Source organism: Propithecus coquereli, unplaced genomic scaffold, assembly GCF_000956105.1.
Source record: "Propithecus coquereli isolate 6110/MARCELLA unplaced genomic scaffold, Pcoq_1.0 Scaffold48, whole genome shotgun sequence".
NCBI classification, from domain to species: domain Eukaryota; kingdom Metazoa; phylum Chordata; class Mammalia; order Primates; family Indriidae; genus Propithecus; species Propithecus coquereli.
The window spans coordinates 6,199,073-6,221,375 of record NW_012150618.1 but is presented as its reverse complement, the minus strand read 5'-3'; the positions used below and the strand labels follow the sequence as shown (position 1 = coordinate 6,221,375).

The 22,303-nt window shown below is 36.5% G+C and overlaps 1 protein-coding gene across 1 annotated transcript in view; it reads left to right on the top strand.

Moving 5' to 3' along the window:
* UTRN (utrophin) overlaps positions 1-22,303 on the top strand; it is a 522,534-nt gene that overhangs the window by 354,949 nt on the left and 145,282 nt on the right. The window contains exons 53-56 of the mRNA XM_012655520.1: positions 2,714-2,860; positions 5,002-5,080; positions 9,008-9,068; positions 22,011-22,072. Coding sequence (XP_012510974.1) covers positions 2,714-2,860; positions 5,002-5,080; positions 9,008-9,068; positions 22,011-22,072 — 349 coding nt within the window. The remainder of the gene's footprint in view (positions 1-2,713; positions 2,861-5,001; positions 5,081-9,007; positions 9,069-22,010; positions 22,073-22,303) is intronic.

Sequence of the window (22,303 nt, the reverse complement as noted above, 5' to 3'; positions counted from 1 at the left end):
TTCTCTGCTTTACCTAGGATTAATTTTCTTTTCAAAAATAAAGTTGATGCTTAATATTATTTTGATGTTTATCAGCCATAATGATTATTTTTAGCATATACATGTGTCGGGGAGGCCAATTTTACCTCTTCCCTCTTAGGGTTTTTCATGTGGGTCTGAGAATTAAACTGGCATAAGACATTAACAGGAGAAAAGCATACAAATTTATTTCATATAGTTTTATGCAACACAAGAGCCCCCCATAAGGAAATGAAGACCGGAAGAAATGGTTAACAACTAAATAATTTTAAATTAGGTTGAACAAAAAGAGGCAATTTTGTAAAAGTAACTAAATTATGTGGATAGACTAAAGGAAAGTAAGAATTATTTTAACAAGGTCTGTTTGCACAGAATTCTCTCAGTCTTAACTTTTCATCCTTGATGATAGGTTACTTTCCTTCTAGTATAGGGAGGGCATTTTAAATATGGGAGTTTTATTCATAATATCTCCTGCTTTCAGGAAGAAAAAGTCAAAGGTCAGAGTTCCCTTTTGTACCACCTGTTTTTTTAAGTGCCTTCAGCTCAAAATCTTTCTGCCAAAGTGACCTATTGGGAGTGACATATTCTGCCATCCTTCACATGTTATAGAAGGGGGAGTTATATAAGGTAACTAGAAATGTTTTGGAAGAGAGAAGGAAAGGGGGAAGTGGTTAAAGAGGCTTTCCTTTTATAAACATAAGGAAGAAGCCAAATTAATACCATAGTGTTTTAATAAAACTTTAGTCTTCAAAGCAGTCTGGTATATATTATTTCTGGTGTATATTATTTCTTTACTAAACTTGTAGTGGTGAGGGAATGGGGCTAATAGACTTATGCCTGGTCTCTTAAATAATAGGGAATGTAGAAATGATAAAAACCTGAAGGCCAATGTTACCAGGATGTTTACAACACCTACTACCCATAAGTTAAGTTTTGTATATGATTAACAATAGTTTTGTGACATACCAAAGAATTAAAAATATACTCTTCTCTTTTAGTATCCCAATTCTGTTTCTCATTCTATATTGGCTTAATCTTGCCTCAGATATCATTTTTCTGGGCCTTTGTCAATAGAAATGAATTCCGCCCTCTTGTATTGCAAGTCACGTGCTGAATGCTAGCGAGTGTCTGGTCTCAAGAAGCTTCCGTTCTTTGCTGGGGACGTCAAGAATATGGTTGCCTCAGATATCATTTTTGTGGGCCTTTATCAATAGAAATGAATTCTTCCCTCTTGTATTGCAAGTCACGTGCTGAATGCTAGCGAGTGTCTGTTCTCAAGAAGCTTCCGTTCTTTGCTGGGGACGTCAAGAGTATGGTTGCTCATAATATCAACTACTAAGTGTTCTGATGAGAAATGATACTTAAAATATCTAACAACTGGTTTGGTATGGCACCAAACAATCACAACGGCCCCACCCTCAAACCCCTCAGTCCCAAAGTGTATGTCCAGATGTGTGCCAGCTGAAAGTCCTGGCTAAGTTGGAGAGGGCAGAGAAAATGCCTTAAGAGTGCCTGGGAGGGGCTTCCAGCCTAGGCTACATGAGGAAAGGCCTCAGGGAAATCTTCCTGATGGGTGGGGACCAGAGTTGAGCCTTTTAAAGGATCCCTGGGATCTAGGCAAAGACTGTTGGAAAGAGGGAACATAAACATAGAGAGAGGCAGGTAGAGTTATGTGGAGAATGGGGAAAACATACTATTCTCGTTACTCCGTTTGCTCTCATGGGACATATTACTGTCACTGATCCAAAATATGTTTTGTTTTATCTTCTGCTCTTCACATACACCCTCTGCCCCCACACATACCAGCTCTCTGTACGGTGCTCAGAGGTGGCATTTGTCAATTCTAAGACTCATTTACCTCTTTTCCTGTAGGCTTCACTCTTCCTGTCCTGGCCCAAACCACAGACAGTGATCATAAATGATTTTGAAAGGGACAGGACTAACCTATGGAGTATAAAATAGGCATTAATTTTTTGGTTAGGAAAGTTGTTTTTACTGGCCACTTTCTAACTTAATTTTAAGTGGAAACATGTTTAAATCAAGTTGTTGCATTGGGCGAAAAAGTATTCAAGGAGCCATGTTAAAATAGGTGAAAGAAAAGAAAATATGAAAGAAAATTAAGGATAGAATAAAGACTAGGTATCAGTAAAGTGAAAAATAATGGCAAACGTTTTCCAGACTAAATTTCATGTACGAAAAAATATGAAAGGAACTACATAATCATTTAAATAAGTTTGAATTGTGGTTTTTCTCTTCACAAACTAATTTATAATGTTGGGTCATAAAGGGTGACTCTGGCTCCTCATCCAGGTTACCAAAGGCTGAATTAAGTCAGCTGTGGTGTTGAGTGGGTAGCTGCAGCAGATAATCTCTTTGCCATGTTTCCTGAAAGAAAGTTGGTGGTACAGTTTCCTCGATGTGGTGTATGCAGGGGATTGGTTCCGAGGCCCTGAGGATACCAAAATCCAAGCATAGTTAAATTTCAAAGTCCTTGCAGAACCCGACTATACAAAAAGTTGGCCCTCTGTATACTCGGGTATGCATTCTGCAAATACTGTATTTTCCCTATGTTTGGTTGAAAAAATTCCATGCGTAAGTGGACCTGCACAATTTAAACCTATGTTGTTCAAGGGTCAAGTGTACTAGCTTTTGTTGTATTCTTTCTGATGGCATATTTTCTGTCCTTTTCTTGTAGGCATTTAGGGAAGAAATTGCACCAATCCACCTAAAAGTTAAAACAGTGAATGATTTATCCAGTCAGCTGTCTCCACTTGACCTCCATCCATCTGTAAAGATGTCTCGCCAGCTAGATGACCTTAATATGCGATGGAAACTTTTACAGGTATCAGCTTATCCCCAGCGATAATGTAGGCTTACAACTTGGTGGCTTTGAACCCTCCCTTGCTATGCTATAATTCCATGCACCATCATTTTTTTCTTTCTTTTGTAATTGATAATGAATTTAGCATGTGGCAACACCAGGTATTTGTCTTTCAGTATCTTGAACCCAAGAGCCTCATTTATTTATGCATATAGATTTTAATGTAATTTTTTCATATGCTATTCATATGATATTTGTAGAAAATTGCAAAAGATCAGATAAGTCACAGTAGTTGAAACCTACGGTAGGTCCCAGAAACATTTTTCCCATAATGATTCATAAAGGAGTTATTTTTTTAACCTTCATGTATTTTTGTTGTTGTTGTTTTATTTTGAAAAATTAAGAAAGTCTCCATCCTTTTTCTTCCAACTGGTTGCTATTTAAATATCTTGCTTACTTTTTCCGGACAGCACATTCACACCATGGTGGTGTTTACCTTCGGCTCTTACATCTGAGCTCTTCTAATGCGATTGTTTTAATGACTCTAGACTTTAAATATGCAATTTTGATGTAGCACATAAAAGTGTTTTATTTGACAGATAATAATATTTTATAGTATAATAGATTTGCTGAATTAATTCAAATGTCAAAATACTCAGTGGTTCATATTTTCTTAATGAAACTGAAGAAGTAAGAAATGAACGTATAATATTTAACAATCTGTCATTGCGAAGAGTGTCAATCTGGGATTAGTAAGGCAAAATCTGTTGAGTTTGCATGTGCTTTTCTAGTGGCTGGAACAAAATAATGTTTGATCTTTTTTCTTTTTTTCTTCTGCTCCCTTGCGCTAAATCATTATCTTCAGGTGAAGATTCTTGTGGTCCATCTTGATTTATTTCCCATTCTATTTCTGTTATCAGCATCTCCAAAGATTAGAAGTCAGGGAAAATGTTATACTTGAAAGAAGACATGTATTCTGTCATCCTTATCTATGATCCGGTAACCACTAGAGCTCAGATGTTAGTTGCTGGTTGGATAGGAAGAAAAAAATCTATGCTGACAGGAAACGCTGTTAAATTTTAGGAATAACATTTACTTTACTCATAACGTGTGGCATTTTAATGCTTTCTGGCCTTAATAAACAAAGTGCATACTAATGCTATTTAAATGGCCAACCAGGAGAAATTAGAGCTGTCCAGTGAGCCAGACATGCACAAGTCTCAATTAAAGACAGCTGAAAATAAGATTGTCATTCTAAGTGAAACAATGACTAGCATTACACCAAGACCAGGAAAAGGGAAATGGAAATGTCAGTGGGCTCCATGTAATTATTATTGATTTGCATTTAGTTTCTCAGTGTCATAACTGTTTGCATTTTCATAAGAGAATTAACTATAGAATGTATGTAAACAAATATATGGGGTGTATTAAACTGCTGGTATACACTTGAATGTACATCCCAAACCTAAGTAGAGATGATCAGACACGATCTTGGAGGAAAATAAAGTGGTTCATACTGATGTGTCCTTTCACTGTCTTTTATCTATCATCTTACTCTATCTTATCTACCCATTGTCGATCTACTTATCTATCTATTCATCTATCTAGTTTCTCTTGGAGTATCCTAGGCTTCTTTTTCATTTGCCCTCTACAGCGCATTTTACCATCTTCCTTACAAAAGAGAGATTAGTAGTCAACGATCCCGTGGCCACATCGATGTTAGAGGCTAAAGAGGCGTATACTGCCTTGGAGGTGGTGTAAGTAACAAGGCATAGGTTCTGGCACCAGATGACCAGGGTATGGATAGTAGCATTGCTACTCACTAGCTTTATGATCTTGGGTACCTCTTTGTGTCTCCATTTCTTCACCTGTAAAGTGGTGATAGTAATAATACTTAGCCATTATGTTTATTGTGAGGATTAAAAGAGTGGATTCATATAAATTGCTTAGAAGAGCACCTGGCATTATTTACTGTTACTTGATGCCAGAAGGAGTCCATTTTTGTACCATTGCTTTGATACCAGAGATAGAGAAGGAATCTATACAAGCAATTATTATCTTGGGCAACAGCATCATTTATTATAGTCCTTAAGTCAAGGATATGATTAAAGTCATGGTTTTGAAATCATATTATTTCATCTGTCTTATGTGTATGTATACAGGTTTCTGTGGACGATCGCCTTAAACAGCTTCAGGAAGCCCACAGAGATTTTGGACCATCCTCTCAGCATTTCCTTTCTAGTAAGTACTGATAAACTTGACTGATTGCGTTAATTGAATGAATCACCATATGCTTTCACTTTTATTTAAGAAGCTATATTCTTTGCTATAAATGTATTTGCTTATATCAAATGTATAAAAGGAGATATTCATATTAATTAAAATATTGCTTATTCATTATTTATAATACTATGATGACAATTGATAAGTCTTTGAAGTGGGATAGAAATGAATTTGTCTTTATGGTTTTTCACTGGACCATCTCTTCTGGTAACTCATACAGTATCATATCATTATTGCTTTGTCATAGACAAAGGTTATGAACTTTTTCATAATAAATCATTTTTATATTTTAAGATTTGAAATTAATTTTTCTCTTTCAAAAGCGCTTACTAGTTTAAAAGGCATCTGCAGCTTTTTTCTTTTTTATTATTTTACTGATACATAATATTTTACATATTTATGGAGTACATGTATTTGTTACATGCATAGAATGTATAGTGATCAAGTCAGGATATTTGGGGTTCATCTTGAGTATTTATCATTTCTGTGTGTTGGAAGCACTCTAGTCCTCTCTTCCATTACTCTGAAATATACAATACATTGTTGTTAACTATAGTCACCCTACTCTGCTATCGAACATTAGAATTTATTTCTTTTTTCTAACTGTATGTTTGTCCCCATTAACTAACCTCTCTTTATCCCCTCTCCCACTCACATACCCTTCCCAGCCTGAGGTATCTATCCTTCTTTTCCCTATCTCCAAGAGTGAATGTTTTCAGCTCCCACAGAAGAACGAGAATATGCAGTATTTGTCTTTCTGTGCCTGGCTTTTTTCACTTAACGTAATGTCCTCCAGTTCTGCCCATGTTGCTGCAAATGACATGATTTCTTTCTTTTTTATGGCTGAATAGTATTTTATTGTGTATCTATACCACATTTTGTTTACCCGTTCGTCCACCGATAGACACTTAAATTGATTCCGTATTTTTGCTATTGTGAATAGTGCTGCATCTGAAGCTTTTAATGTAAAAAAATCACTCTTCATAAATCTTTAAATGAGAAGATTCTGGTTTCATTAGGCTCATTGCAGTCACACTTAACTTTTCTTCTGGTCAAGTATTGCAAATTTAGCCAAACTACACTTGTAGATTTTTATGTAATATTCTTCAACTGAAATTTTTAATTTTATGGACTGTTCATGAATAAGTAAGTTGAGCTCCGACTTTATTTATCATTCACTGCTGAGGACACTAAAGAATGTAGAATTTAGAGTCACCCAGATTGAGTTTAAATATTCATGCTGCCATTTACCAGAACTGTGAATCTCGGAAAGTTAATTTCTGTGTCTTAAAATATCATAATACCTCTTTCCTCTGATTATTTTGAGAATTAAATGACAAACCATATCAAGTTACGCAAAGCACCTAGCACAGTTCTTGACACAAATGCTTTGAGTAAATATTAATTCCTTTCCTTTCATTTCTTTTGGCAAATATATGTAAGAAAGCAATTTGTTTCATTTAATCCAATTTAAGTCAAGTTCGAAACTTAGGGCAAAGCTTATTTCTCAATTATGACAACTTCTTTTTAACTGTAACCATAGAGAAAACCGAAGTAATCCCATGTCTTGCAACTAAATTGATTGCATTTGTGTTTTCTCTTAATCTTGTTGTCACTGTTGATAAACTGTTTTACCTCAATTAAAGGTCAGGCTGTTCTTTTATAATTTCAAGAATCCTAATCAGTCATTTTCTGCCCTTCCTGACTAACATTTGCTACCACCCCTTCCCCGACCCCCACCACACACACTGTTTCTGGTTCACAAACCCTTATGTAGTCTATCTTTGAGTGATGTGTAGTCCTTCTTGGAATTATACTGTATACCTGGGTGCCAGGATGCATGTTTAAGGTTTGGATAAATTCAATGTTGATGAAGATTTGCAATATACTCATTAGGTATTAAATATTCCAGATTGCTTAAACTGAATTTTATAGAATGTGAAGCTATGTACTAAGACCAAATTAAAGAGAAATTTACAAAATAATAGAGATTCTCTTTTCACTTCTAAGGATCAATATCTTTAATATTGATGAAACCCTACACTTTAACTAAGCAATCACTCTCATAGTAGAAATCAAGCACATATTCCTTAGGAAGTGAAATACTGTGAAATTCAAACATATTTTGTGAAACTCAAACACATGGCCTTTTATTGCTTAGAACTGATGGTCCAAGGAGGTCGAAGTTATTCAAATCAAAACAATTATTAAAATGAATGGAGAAGTGTAAACAAAATCCCAATTAGTAAATTCAACAATTGTTATCCCTTGCTGCTTGGAATCTTTGGCTGTATTATATTTCTTGGACTTTATCCATGGTTATAAAAGAAGCTTGTTTGGTTAGGCACAAAATACAAACTGACCTATTAGCCTGGTGCCAGCACTGAAATGAGGTTGGCTCTAATGAGAAATTTAACATACCTAGTTCCTCATTTTCATGCCCTTTTTATAGGTTTTATGGACATGGAGAAAGGAATGCTTGCATTTTATAAAGATGAGTCGAGTAGAAAAATTGCTGAACTAGTGTTCAGAAATTCTGAGATCACATTTGAGCTCGACCATTTATTTCCTGGCTATCACTTTTTGCGCAAGTTATTTTATCTCTATGTATTTGGTTCCCCATTTATCAAATGGAACTTTAATGTGTGCTGGCTTCCTTACCAAAAGATATATTTGAAAATGCTTGGCCAAGTTTAGAATGATATATATATTTGTAATATATTAATATGACATGAAATTCAGAAAAAAAAATCAGTGGCGACAACTGGCTACATAAGAGCATAGCGATATGTGCAAAGTTTTATTCGAACTTTCTCATTAGTTCATTTTGCAAAATTCCTTTATAGCTCTAGATTCATATGTACTACTCTTCTTAAATAAGTTCTTAAAATAATTGGTTTAATGTAAAAATAATACATTTTTAGAAATAAGTAACTGGAATTGTAAAAAATAAGTACTTTAATAAAAAAACATAAACATCTAAATTATAGCAATGCCTAGTGCAGAAGTAGGAAACTGGGCTCACTCTGCATTTCATATGAAAATAAGTATTTGGGATTCTTCTGCCCAGATGATTGCCTTGGTTCTTTACAACCTTTCGCCTATTTTTATTGGAATTTTCTCTTTTATTATTTCATATTATTAAATTTGTTTAAATGCCATCTGTGTTCAACAGCTATTCCCGTGAATATGATGCAAAGTAAGAAATGTTATTAGTGATTTGGAAAATCCAGTCTTGAACAATCTAGTTTTTAATCCAGGTATACCAAGTAAAATTAATTTTGGTTTTAGCTTTATCAAAATTATGTAGAGTACATGGCCAGGCGGGATGGCTCACACCTGTAATCCTAGCACTTTGGAAGGCCAAGTTGGGAGGATTGTTTGAGGCCAGGAGTTGGAGAACAGCCTGAGCAAGAGGGAGACCCTGTCTCTACAGAAAATAGAAAAATTAGCCAAGTCCCAGCTACTGGGGAGGCTGAGGCAGGAGGATCACTTGAGCCCAGGAGTTGGAGGTTCCAGTGAGCTATGATGATGCCATTTCTCTCTAGCCTGGGTGACAGAACAAGACCCTATCTCCAAAAAAAACAGTGGAGTACAGTTTCCAGATGGCATTAAATTTTAAATTGTGGTGGTTATAGATGATAAAATGTGATTTTTAAAAGTATTAGAAATTGAACCTGTGTTGTTTTTTTCCTCACTTCAAATGAATCTTTAAAGCTGTTTTTTGTTTGGCCTAGTGGATTTCATAATTATAGGAATACAGCTCCAAAACCAGAGCAGTTCTCATTGAATTGGCTGTAAAATATGTTCAGTTGTTTTGCATTAAGGTGTAAGGCTTTTGAGTTACCAGTGTTTCCAATAATCTCCCTTTGTTTCTTTCCCCAGCTTCAGTCCAGCTGCCATGGCAAAGATCCATCTCACATAATAAAGTGCCCTATTACATCAAGTAAGTTGATTTTCATTCTACTTTATGATACCAAGAAAATAAAGTTTTATTGATAATTTAAGAGGCTTCCCCACCCCCATAACTTTTAAAAATGGAATTCAGCCCTATTATCTGAAGGAAACCACATATATTTAATAGTTGAAAGAAATTAGTTTAAAAATTAGAGTGATGTTTGTCTTTTATTAGGTTAGGGCTGGGCTATAGGTGTGTTTAGCTGATACTTTTTAAAGCAGAGATCAAAATATTTGGAAAAAATAACAATTTTCAAATACTCTTGACATGATCTTTCTCTAACTGTACAATTCTAAATCATTTTTCTTTCTCCCAGAAAATTCATATAAACTTTCTTAATCCACCAAAAAGAAATAGTGATTTATCATAAAAAAGTTAAATATTGGTCAAGTTTTTCATTGTCTTATGTAAATTATCTGCATTATTAGCGTAGACTCATTCTTTGTTTCTGTCATCAGATTAGTTTCTCTTTCTTCTATGCTGTTTCTTTTTATTATGTGAGATTTAATAAATTTAGTGTCATTTACACAGGGTGTTAGTAGGACTTAATCCTTGGCTTAGTTGATGTATTGTCATGGGAAAGAATGATAAATACTACTTCTACAGTCCCTTGAAATGTAAGTCAGTAAGGCTATTAATTTACAACATGATATAGCAATAAGAGTCATAGTTGACCCTATTTTATATGTAAGGTGAACAGCATAATCATGAGAACACTTAGTGATCAGGAGACAGCTCTGTCACACGTTAGCTATGTGACCTCAGGTAAGTTGAATGAAGATCTGTGGGCCAAGTTTCCTTTGTATCATTCCTAAAATGGGGTGTGGTATCTCTAAAATCTATGCCAATGCTAATAATCTACTCTTCCAATATACCTCTTCCTGAAAAATCTGAAGTCAATGTTAGTGAAATAGTATTTTCTTTTGAAGTTTTTATTGTAGTCTGAGATGTACCTTCAGGATAAAAAAAAAATTGTTGCCATAATATAATATATAGAAAGTATAATAAGCAATATCTGTTACATTGTCTTATGGGAAATTGATACTTTTATCAGCATACAATCTACAGTGTACTGACTTGTGATAAACTTGAGACCAAGGCATAAACTATTCGATGGTGTCACATTGGTACAAGCATTGAGAAAGAGGTCAGAGGCTGGGCAAGTTGGCATGTCTCTATTGAAAGAAGATGTGATAATCTAACCCAAATTTAAAATCTTTTTTTGTAATTTTTACATTTTTATTCCACACTATAATAACAATAATAATAATAGCAGTAGTATTAGAGAATTTTAATTTGCTTGAGTGAATATTGACTTGAATTGAATATTGCAGTTTAGATATAAATCTGATGTACCATGGTAGGTAGGATAATAACTCCCCCTCACCCCCCAAAGATGCCCACCTCCTTATCCCTGTAACCTGTGAAAATGTTAGGCTGTATAGCAAGGGAGATTTAAGGTTGCAAATGAAATTAAGGTTGTGAATCAACTGACTTTTAATTAGGGAGATTATCGTGGATTATCCTGATGGGTTCAACGTAATCCCAAGGGGCTTTAAAAGTAGAAGAGGGTGGCAGAGGGGAGAGAGAGAGATTTGGAGATGACAGCTGCTGGCTTTGAAAATGGAGGAAGGGGGGGGCCATGATCCTGGGGTGCAGGCAGCCTCTACAAGCTGGAAAAGGCAAGGAAATGGGATTCTCTCTTAGAACCTCCAGAGAAGGAACGCAGCCCTACCAACCTTGATTTTAGCTCAGAAAGACTTTTTTTGTAGGAGCAGTCAAAAACTAATACAGGTACTATACAAAAATCAAGATGTTTCATGCAAATTAACTGAAATTAATTAATTTACTGAATTGACCTAGGATCCTGTATCATCTGATTTTTTAAAAATGCAAACTGGATCCAGTAAGGCCTATTTTTGTTTTTACTAAATAAAGAAAATATTAAATTTCTTGCTTGAATATGTTTATGCAATGGCTATCCGTTTGATTTGACACTTTTAAAGTCCATACTTAATTTTAGCTCTACTATTAAAAGGAATTTCTGTGTGTCCAGGTCAGTTATTAAATATATGTGACTGAGAATTAAGTTGTCTAAATCAGAAATTTTCTATTTAGAATGTTTATAATTTGGTATCATCTGGTAGTATTGCATTCTTGCTCAGTCTTTGAATTCTTATGGGGCAGATTGGTAGAATAAAAGCTAGTTTTATCTGGCATCCCATTGACTAGGGTACTATAGCCAGCACTGGAAACTATATATAATACAGTGATGGCCAGTATTTTAAATAATGACCTTTGGGACTGTAGCACCCTAAAATATCTTCTCCATCACAAGTAAAAGATTGGACTTTCTTAAACATATATAGTTTTAGTGTTAAATGTCTTTTAAGTCTTTCAAATATTTAGATGTTAGCTCATTTGTATAGAGCAAATTCTCCTGCTTTTACAAAACTTGTTTAACCAGAATTTTTTATGACTTGCTCTGTTGTGTAATTTAACAGTTTATTTCCTCATAAAGAAGGAACATCAAGCTCCGAAGGTAGAGTTATAAAAGCCAGTATTTCTGGATGAAGAAGTGTTATGAAAACAAAATTTAATTCCCAAATTAATAAGCAAGTAAATGATGAATGAAAAGGCTTTTAATATACACTCCCCTTTGCATGGCTGCACAAGTAAGTAAAAGAAAAATGTTAAAAACAAATTTAGCATGATTGTCATGCAACTAGAATATCCTGGGCAAATTAGAATGTATTAAGTAAGCCAAGAAAAAAAATAACATTCAGGTGGAAATACTCAATGTTTTCAATGTTTAAATATATAGGTTTATGTACTCCACTGCTAGAATACAGCAAGAAAGTTGAAAGGAGAATAGGAAGGACAATAATTTTTATGTCACATTTTAATTTTATAGATCAATTAAAACATACTTTGATGGCTCCCCACTGCATTTCTGTCTCTCTAGGTAAATCTTTATTAATATTTCGAAGTGTACTGCAGTGGCTCCATGACTCATTTTTTTCCTAGAAAATGATAGAATATAAATCTGAACGGAAAGCATCTATGTATTATAAATCCCTGTATTTGTTAGTATCTTAACTTGAATCTCATATTTTTAAATTATAGTTTCTGCCTCTAATGTAGACTTTCTGAAATGGATCTAGTTATTTTTTCCCCTAGGGTAGTCCAATGAAAGCTGGTAGTCTGGTTTAAGACAATTTAAAATAGCTCTTGCTGCCTTCAAAATATACAGAAATCTAGCATCAAATCCAGACCTCTCTCATTGTAAATTTTGGGTCACGTGTTTGTGCTTTGCACAGGTTGTTCATTTCCTCCGCTAAAAGTTAGTCTCCAGGGAGTTTGAGGGATAAAAGAAATGATTTCACATTCATCATGTAAAATTCATTGCTTCTCATTTTGTTCCAGAAATAATAATAATATATTATAATAATAAATAATTGCCATGGGAAATAACAATGATAATAAATTGCATTTTTTGAATGCTGTTTGCCAGGTGCTGTGCAAAATCCTGTGCATGGATTTTCTCTTCTAATTCTCACAGTAGCTCAGTGAAGTATTAATATAGGTACTACAATTACTTCCATTTATAGACAAAGCTTAATAAATAATCAATAAGTACATTAATAAGTGATTAATAAATACATACACAGCTTGCTTGACATCACACAGCCAGTAAAGAGAAGAGCTAGTGTTCAAACCCCGAAACTGTCTCCCGCTCCCAGACTTCTGACTGCTACGTGGTGCTGCATCCTATCCTGTCCCTGTATGAGTTGAGGCAGAGAACAGAATATTTTAGTCACGTGGAGAATTTGGATAAGAAGAAGGATTATATTCAGGATGGAGAATAATAGTGGAAAAAATCTGAGCAAACATCGTTTCTTTCATACTATAGACTGGTTACCATTTATTATGCACCTACTGTGTGCCAGCAACTGAGCACAGCTGTCCAAGGACAAAGCCCATGCTTTTTCCAGTACTCCACACTGCCTTTGTGTTGGCTTTGCTATAGCTTAATTTCTATAGGTTAATATATGTTTTAAATGTTTAAGGCAATTTCACACCATAGTCCGGTAATGGGACAAAGATGCTTCTCTATAGATAGGAAGATGCCATTCTCCACAGTCCTGCTGGTTGGACCTTGATAGGAATTCTGAGTCGGGAAACAAACTGGCTCTCCTCTGCCTCTCCCAATTTATGTGGTCAGGAGATTTCTGTCAGTGGGGAGATTTCTATATGTGAGTAAGATAGTCAACGAAGCTGGTTCTTACGTCCTGTGGAACTTAAAATATACATGGTTCTCTGCACATCCAGCCACTCGGCAAGCCATTGTATTTAATAGAATTAGGAAGGTGTAGTTAGGAAATATGGTTTCCTTTCTTCCCCTACAATGCTTTCTCTAAACCCTGAGTGCTTTGACTTTTCAGTTAACCTTAGTCTTGGTATAAATGATTATTCTGCTCTCGTGACAGGGCTTTACCAACACAACTTAGTTCTGTGGCTCTACTTTTCCCACTGGAATTCGAAGTGCAAACGTTAATTCTTCATAGAGCCTGTGTGCAGTGTGCAATCTTACACACACACACACAGATTTCATATGGACATTTTAGTAACCTCTAATTACATAGACCTTGCATATCACATTCTCTAAAACTGACATTCCTCAAAAGATGTAACCAGAATAAACTAATCTATATAAACACCGCTATTTCATTTATCTCCCTTGTTCTAACTCCCACTTTGAGTAGGTCTAAATCAAGATTTTCTTCAATTTATTACATCTCCCTTTAGGTTTTTGTTTTCTATTCCTGTGTTTATTATTGATAATCTTGCAAAGCTCTTTTAGACCCTCCTCTCACTTCCCAAGGCCACACTGTACCTTCCCTAATCCATCAACTGCTGAAAAGAAATGAAGTTTATAGTTGTAAATGAAATCTTGGGGAATAAATTCCCTTTATAGCAGTCATACAGCTCATTTGCATAGACCACATATACTTGTCTTGGCAGAACTACGTATACCATCTAGAGGAGAGAATTAATGCATATTTCTTTGGAAGAACTGTGGACCCAGCTTAGGCAATATAGGAGAAATAGTCCTTCTCTAAATAAGGGCAGAGAGGAATGTCAGCAAGATCTCCAAGTATCCAGCCTAGCAGGAAAGTCCAAGCTAACAAAGTATGTATATCCACAACAACAAAGAAATTAACATAACACACTTTATCCTGAAAGGTTATAGAAAACTTATCCCAGAACAAAATAAATCCATAACACAGGCATAATAATTAACAATGAAAAGCAAATACAGTTCTCTCCAAAAGGCTTCGAACAATAGTCTTCATTTCTCTCTTCCTCCTTTGTCAAGATGAGGGATGGCATTCTTTTGGTTCCAGATTTTAAACTAGAGAACTCTTGGAACACACTTTGAATCTCTTCCAGAAGTGGAGCTTGTGTTTTTGGTTTTAAGGATAAAGAAATAAATGAGCCGGGCTCAGTGGTTTCTGTAATCCCAGCACTTTGGGAGGCCCAGGTGAGAGGATCGTTGATGCCATGAGTTTGAGACTAGCCTAGGCAAGAGGCCCCTGTCTCTAGAAAATATTTTTAAAAATTAGCCAGGCATCTGTAGTCCTAGCTTCTCAGGAGGCTGAGGAGAGAGGATCATTTGAGCCCAGGAATTCAAGATTACAGTGAGCTGTGACTGAGCCACTGCACTCCAGCCTAGGTGACAGAGCAAGACCCTTTCTTTAAAGAGCAAAAATAAAAATAAAATAGAAGCATAAGAAAATGTACTAGAGAGTCTGGCTTTCTAATAATCTGTGACTCTTTATTGAAAATAAATATTTAAAACTCACTAGGCCAACTCTGCTCTGAGGAGGTAAGAACGAAATTGCTTTATGATAGAATGTAAGCACCTTGGGATCACTAAACTTCCCCTGGGCTCGGAGGCAGCTTTGGATAATTGAGCATACCATGGCTAACTAGAAAACTAAATAGCAGACAGCCTGCCCTGCAGCAGCCAGCAGTCAGCAAATCATCACTGGAAATCTTCTAGTACATTTACTAGTGTCCTGGTTAATTGAGATAATTTAGCTAGAGTTGACATTGTCTTTGAAAGACATTAGCTATTTCAGGGCTTAAGAAGATAACACCTTTATTGCAATTCATCTGTACATTGCTGGGGCCACAGAATAGAATTTTGGCTTGGAATCCCCTAGATTACTCAGCTCTGTTGCACTATATTCAGTCCATCAGCCTTACTGTACAGTTTGATTTTTAGGGTCAGGGATGCAGTTGATAAAGGTCTACCACACAATACAGAAAGGATCGCTGTGGGGCCATTGCGAAATGAATAAAGATACCTGTACCTTAATTTGTAAAGATTAAATTTTTAAAATTGTCACTGAAATTAGCAAAAGTACAGAAGTAATAACGATTTAAAAATTGTGAATAGGATATCTTTTTGCATGCTGGTTATCAAGTGAAATAATACACTTAAAGATTTCATACAACCGTATAGAAAAAATTAGAAGTAATGAATCCCTGCTTTTAATAATGCATAAATGAAAGAGATAAAGCAGTCAAAAAATTTTAAAGCTATAAATTCAGCTTTTAAAAGCAAACTGAAAGGATACAATGACAAATTCCACTCTGGTGGGAACATAGTCCTGGTGCCAACTCCCTCAGACAGGGGCACACGAGGGCCAATGCAGCAGTAGGTGACCTGCAGGAACGTTGAGATGGTCTGAATCTCCCCAGTTTGAGAATCAGAGAGACGAGGGTAGGGTTGGGTGAGAGGTGGGGTTCCCTATGAGTTCTGGGCCCCAGTAGAAATGTCGCCAAGGCAGAGGTCCCCTGGTTTATTGAGCACCTGTGTGTTTACACGTCAATCTTCTGGTGCCCACAAAACAAGTATCACCTGTGCCTTCCCTCACACCCAGGCACATCAATACTAGTCATTAATTCTACTTCTTTATTTTAAAACAAACACAAATAAGCCTTGTCTTATTGTTTTATATCAAATGTTCTAGTAGTCATGCCTGTGACATTGACATTGTGTTTGGGGGTGTACGGTAGCCTACTTTACAGTCCTTTACATGTTCGTGTCCTTGAATCTTCCCCTGAGTGTGAAATTATTTTAAGTGTGTGTTATAGTCAAATCCAACAGACGTGGAGTTATCCATCGTTCACGATGTAGACTTCCCGGCTTGAGTCTTCATTATCACGAGGAACTAATGACATCTTCTAAAGGAAGACTCTATATTTGTGCAGTACCTATTATCAAGTAGGATCATAGAGCTTAATTTTTAACAGAAGGTATTTTTTTCTTGAAATGTTGACATTCAAGCTTTCTTAAGTTTTCCCTTAAATTTATTCTTACATTTCCGAAAAGTCTAACCTTGAATTTCCTGCCTTTAAACGCTTCAAGGACAGTGTGTTTGTGAGGGGATCAAGAAACTGCATAAACCTGAGGAACATGGAAGTTTACTCCCCACATGGCCTCCCATTTTCTGGAGACTTCTATTTTTTTCATAGCACCTCTCACCTTCTACTACACTCTGTAACTTACTGATGAAGTTTCTCGTCTCTTCTGTGTTTCTCCCCATCCTGAGGAGCAGCCATTCCACTTGGCACCGTGGAGTTCTTTGATAATTTTGGTAGGATCAGATTGGGTGCAGGAGAGAGTCAGAAGCCAAGGGAAGTGGGCTGAGTGAATGGGACATGAGGAAATGATATGGTACACTACTCAGTTGTGAATTTTGTCTGAAGGAGAGAAAAATAGCTAGTGGAAAATGTAGATTCAAGGGGTGCGTGCGTGTGTGTGTGTGTGTGTGTGTGTGTGTGTGTGTGTTTAAAGACAGCAGATCTGTAAACATTTATATTCTAAGGAGAACAGTCTTCCTGAGAGAGGGGTTGATAGTGCAGCACTAGAGTTTTTAAAGAAATCGTTGGGAAGGATTGGCCTTTGATAGGGGAGGGGACAGTTTCTCAGCTAAAGGAGGAGAGAGGAAGGCACACTGGCAGATGGGAGGTTTACTAACTCGGTGATGGGAAGATAAAGGAGTCCTAATTTCGTGGGTTTTAGTTTTTCAATGAAGTGTGAGATGAAGTCAGATGGTACTGAGGCAGGGAAGGAAACTTTCTTCGGTTTGGGGAGAGAGAAGACAGGAGTAAATTGTCGTCTTGGAGTTTTAAGAAAGAAAGTTTATTAGGGCGTGTAGTGTAGTTGCCAGGAGTTGGACATTTGAGGTTTGGAATCAAATATTTACAGTAAAATCAGTCTGTCTTTTGAGTGATTTTCTCCAGTTGTATTCATCCACAGCTGCGCAGGTCCAGAGAAGGCGACTAATTGAGCTACTCCAGGCCCGGGATTTGCCAGGGGTGAGAGAAGCAAGAGAGATGAAGTTGTTTGTAATGATTATAATGATAGACCATGGACTGAAATTTGGACAGATTCATCAAGAAATATTTTAAAACCTTCATTATGCAAATATACTTCCGTATCAAGAGCTCAGGCTTAAACTCAGAACATCTGTGTTCAAATCCCATTTCTATTACTGTGTGACCTTGGGCAAGTTATCTGAGTGCTCTCTTCCCTAGTCTGTAAAATGGGGATAATATTGTCACCCAGATCACGGAATTGTAATGTGAGTCAAGTGTACACATAGAAAAAGTTTAGAAAAGTACTTGGTACAAATTGAGCACTCAGATAAGCGGCTATTACTGTAATTAACATTATACATCCTGACTTAGTGTGTTATATATCTCTTTGCAGAGCAAAGAAGAAATTTTTCTCTTCCTGTGATTGTCTTATCCCAGAGCAATATACATAGTTCTTTTTCCCACATGAGTATTTTTACTTAATTCACTTACCTTTAGTTTTTTCTCTTATATGCCTTTATAATTATAATTGGAATGATAAATAGCAAACCTCACAAAATCCAGTTATGAGCATAAAATTAGGTAGTAGTAACAAGTAAATAAGTATATTTGACTGTCAGTTTTGGGACAAGCAGGATGCCTTCTAAACATCTTTTAAGGTTTCATGGAAAAAAATGAGACTACTCTAATGAGGACAAATGGGTTTGAAGAGTATCTTCCCCAGCAGTCATTTGCCCAGAAATCAGTATCATACCAATCTATCAAAAGCACGTGTACTTTGCTGTGGTCCTATATGAGGCAGTGTTGGGATACAACATTTCGTTTGTTGTTGTACAATCTTATATTATTTGTATTTTACTTCCTGTGGCTTATCAGAGTATTTTGTTATGAATAATAATAGGTCCAGGGATATACTACTTATTAACCTTATTGGTTTAATATTTTAATGAAGTCCATAAAAGGTGGGGACTACATGTTAACTGCGACACTTATGAGTAAAGGGCACTTTTAATAATTATACCAGGGCCAGGCGCAGTGGCTCACGCCTGTAATCCTAGCTCTCTGGGAGGCCGAGGCGGGCGGATCGTTCTGAGCTCAGGAGTTCGAGACCAGCCTGAGCAAGAGCGAGACCCCGTCTCTACCAAAAATAGAAAGAAATTAATTGGACAGCTAAAAATATATATAGAAAAAATTAGCCGGGCATGGTGGCGCATGCCTGTAGTCCCAGCTACTCGGGAGGCTAAGGCAGTAGGATCGCTTAAGCCCAGGAGTTTGAGGTTGCTGTGAGCTAGGATGACACCACGGCACTTGCCCCAGGCAAGAGAGTGAGACTCTGTCTCCAAAAAAAAAAAAAAAAAAAATAATTATACCAGGACACTAATGTATAATTCCTGTATACAGTCCAGTATTAAGCAGGTTTCTCCCAGGTGCTGAAGGATAATTTTCCCAAAATAGGTAAGATCTTAACTCTCATACAGATATAAAAAGAGCTTATGTCAGATATTTCATTTAACTCATTAATATGGGAACCAGTGAGAATTTATTATAGGTTCCAAAGAGAATATAAAGTGCCACATCTTTATAGTCAGATAAGGGAAACTGAAATGAATTTACCTGTAGATGCAAGCTGACAAACTAATCAATATCCACAGGACAATAATCAATTGCATTCCCATGGACCCAATTTGCATTTCTATGGACAAAAATCATTTGCATTGCTATCAGTTTTCTTCAGTTTGCAGAGTTAAAAATAGCTCAAAGATAATTTAAACTTTACTGGATACCCACTAATTTTTTTGCCTGCATCAGGGGCCTTCACAGCTTTTCCCTACACAGGCAAAGCTGGGATGTCTGGGCACCCTAGTTATATGTCACACGTTCTCACTATTGTTTGCTTTTCGTGATTTTGGATTGAACTGTTAATTGCTGCTTTGTTAGATTTTTAATTTTTTATTTTATTCTTGGCTAGATTCCTATGTCTGGGTTGCCTTTTAAAAAGAGGATTTTTAGTAACAAAATTACAATTTAATTTTCTAATTTACCAAGCTGCACGATATGAAGTCCCACTCCACTTTCATATTTGAGAGTAGTTGGAACCAACGCTGTTGACGTATGGGGGCGAAATACTACTGTTACTCTGTTTTGGTTGCCTAGTCTGGGAGAACTGGAAGCATTCTGGCAGGAGGAGCTGAGCTCTCTCTGCAGCTGTTCAAATAGTTTAAGCCTTTAGGTTCATTGTGGATTTTACTTAACCTTTTCTCCCCACTTGAAAAAAAAAAAAAGAAGAAAAATCCAATAGCCAACTGCGTCTACCTTTTTTAAAAACTGTTGTATGGTAAGCTGCGGTTATACTTTTGTAACCAGAGGCTGTATTTATTTTCAGCATTGGCAGTTCTGCCTAATGAATCAACTGGTACTGAATTCACAAAGGGAGATGCAGTTTCCCTCTCTCCATCTGTTTGCCAAATGTGTGTGTTCCCTCAGCTCTCAGTAGTGGCTGCACTAAAAAGAGCCGTTAGCAAGCAGTGTTCTTCTTGAATTCTCAGTCCCCTCCTGGCTGGGTAGTGGTACTTTCCCCTGGTGGTTCTGGAGGGGTTGTGTGAGGTGAAGCATCACATCTGTGACTCTAGAGGAAGTGTACTTATATTTCTTGTTTAAGTATAAAGTCCGGCTCTGCATTACTGATGGCTTTAGTTTGGTTCTTGAGCCTCAGTTTCTTCCTTCACGATGGGATATCTGTCTCTGGATGGTACTGTTGCCATGGGGATTGAAATTACTCGAAAGGGAAGGCAAGAGATCGGCTGAATTTTGGTAGTCTGTGTAAGATGGGGGGCCCTGAAATTGCATCTTTTCAGCAAATCTTTTTTTAATTCTTATTGGTGGTAGGGAGGAGATTCTTTCTGAGATTCCACATTTCTGGCAAGCTCTGAGCCAGACTGTGAATAGTAAGAATTTAGGTTACATAACTTCAGTACTTGCTCCATGGTCTTTGCAGCAATTTAGACTGTAAAAGGGTGGAATGGTGTTGTTGGTGTCCAGTAGCAGACTCTGCAAGGGAAACACTTGCCTCTGCATTGGAGTTAAGAACTAGGGTGGAAGAGCCAGACAACCTTCCGTCTCTTCCCAAGACAGATCTTCACATTGCAGCTACACTATTTTGCTTGAGATTTTGGAATTTCTGGGACATTTTACATACCCAGTTTCATATATAAACTTTAAATATTTTTCAAAGCAAATTACAAGTTATTTGGGGTTTATATAACAGTGGTTATATTCTTTTCCTAGTGACATGCCCCACTTTTTGATATATTGCATAGGTTTTTACAAAACAATCTCTCTTAAATTTGATTTTATGAATATTTTAATATCACTCTCTCTTGTGTACTGTGCTGTTTCACTTAGCTCACTAAACAGTTTTATAAAAACTGAGTGTCATCTAAGAAGTCTTTGGAGAACTATTAAATGTTATTACTCTATTCTGGCCTAGATAAGGGGCAGTGAATTCTTTCTAAATATAAGGCCACTGACCCATCAAAGTTGTGAGCTGTTACCCCTCGCCCCCCAACACACACACAATCTGAGGAACCTAATTTAAGCACTCTGTTTATCTGTTTTATCTTCATCTTATTCCCCAAAGACTTTTAACTAATACATGAATTCGTTTTAGAATTTGCAGAAAAAGGGAACATAGAAAACTTGCTTTAATAGTGAAGAATAAGGGTCATGAGGAATCCATATAAAAATCCATATAAAAATAATGCTGGTTACGTGAGGGAAGCTGAGAAGAGGGGTGCAGGGTGAAAACAACACACAGGAGACACAGCCAAAGGGGAGTGGGGAGTCCAGATTCCCATGAAGACGGAGGAGAACAAATTTGTACTGAGGAAATTTCCACGCAAGGTCAAAGAGGAGGGAGGCTCCATAGATGGTGAAGTGATGTTATTCAGAGTTAAACTCTTAGGCCAGGCATGGTGGCTCCTGACTGTAATCCCAGCACTTTGGGAGGCTGAGGGGGGAGGACTGACTGCTTGAGGCCAGGAGTTCAAGACCAGAGTTGAACTCTTCATATCCCTGGTCTTTGGAAGTTTGATTAGGACTTTTCAAGTATAGCAACTCTTCACAGCACTTCTGCTGTGAGAAGATTTGTTCTGAATGAGAATCTGTATCTGCTTGACAGAAGTAGAATTATTCTGAAACCTCCACTGATCTGGGCACATCAAGCCTAGCACCTGAAGATCTATGACAGTCAGACTTTAGATCTAGGTTTTAATTTTTAGCTGCAATTCTTTTTGAAATTGGCAAAGCAGAAATTTTCATCTGTCTTTTCACAATATGGTTGCTCAAATGAAATTTATTTTCAGTGTTTCAAATATTAAGTAATTGGACATTGGGGTTCCTGAGTATTCCATGATGGGGATAATTTTGTGTATATTTTCAAAAATGTGGAAAAAAACCATTTCTATTTGGGTGTTTTCTGTGTTGCCTATATTATGTTTTATAGTTTTTTATTTTTTAAATTTTACCTTTTGTTTCCAGCCATCAAACACAGACAACCTGTTGGGATCATCCTAAAATGACTGAACTCTTTCAATCCCTTGGTGAGTGTTGTTTTATTTAATAGTGATGAATTAACTTCAACAACTGAGTACTGTATATTCTTAAGTGGAAGCTTATGACCAGCTTTTTGTACATGGCACGTTACGTTGAATCATGTCATTGACATGTAAAAGCAGCTGCATTTCTAAGGGTAATGCAATAAACAGGTATTGCCTTTCTTCTTAAGAGAATTGTGTGGTTTGACACTGTGTGAACCAGAAAGAGTTGAAGTA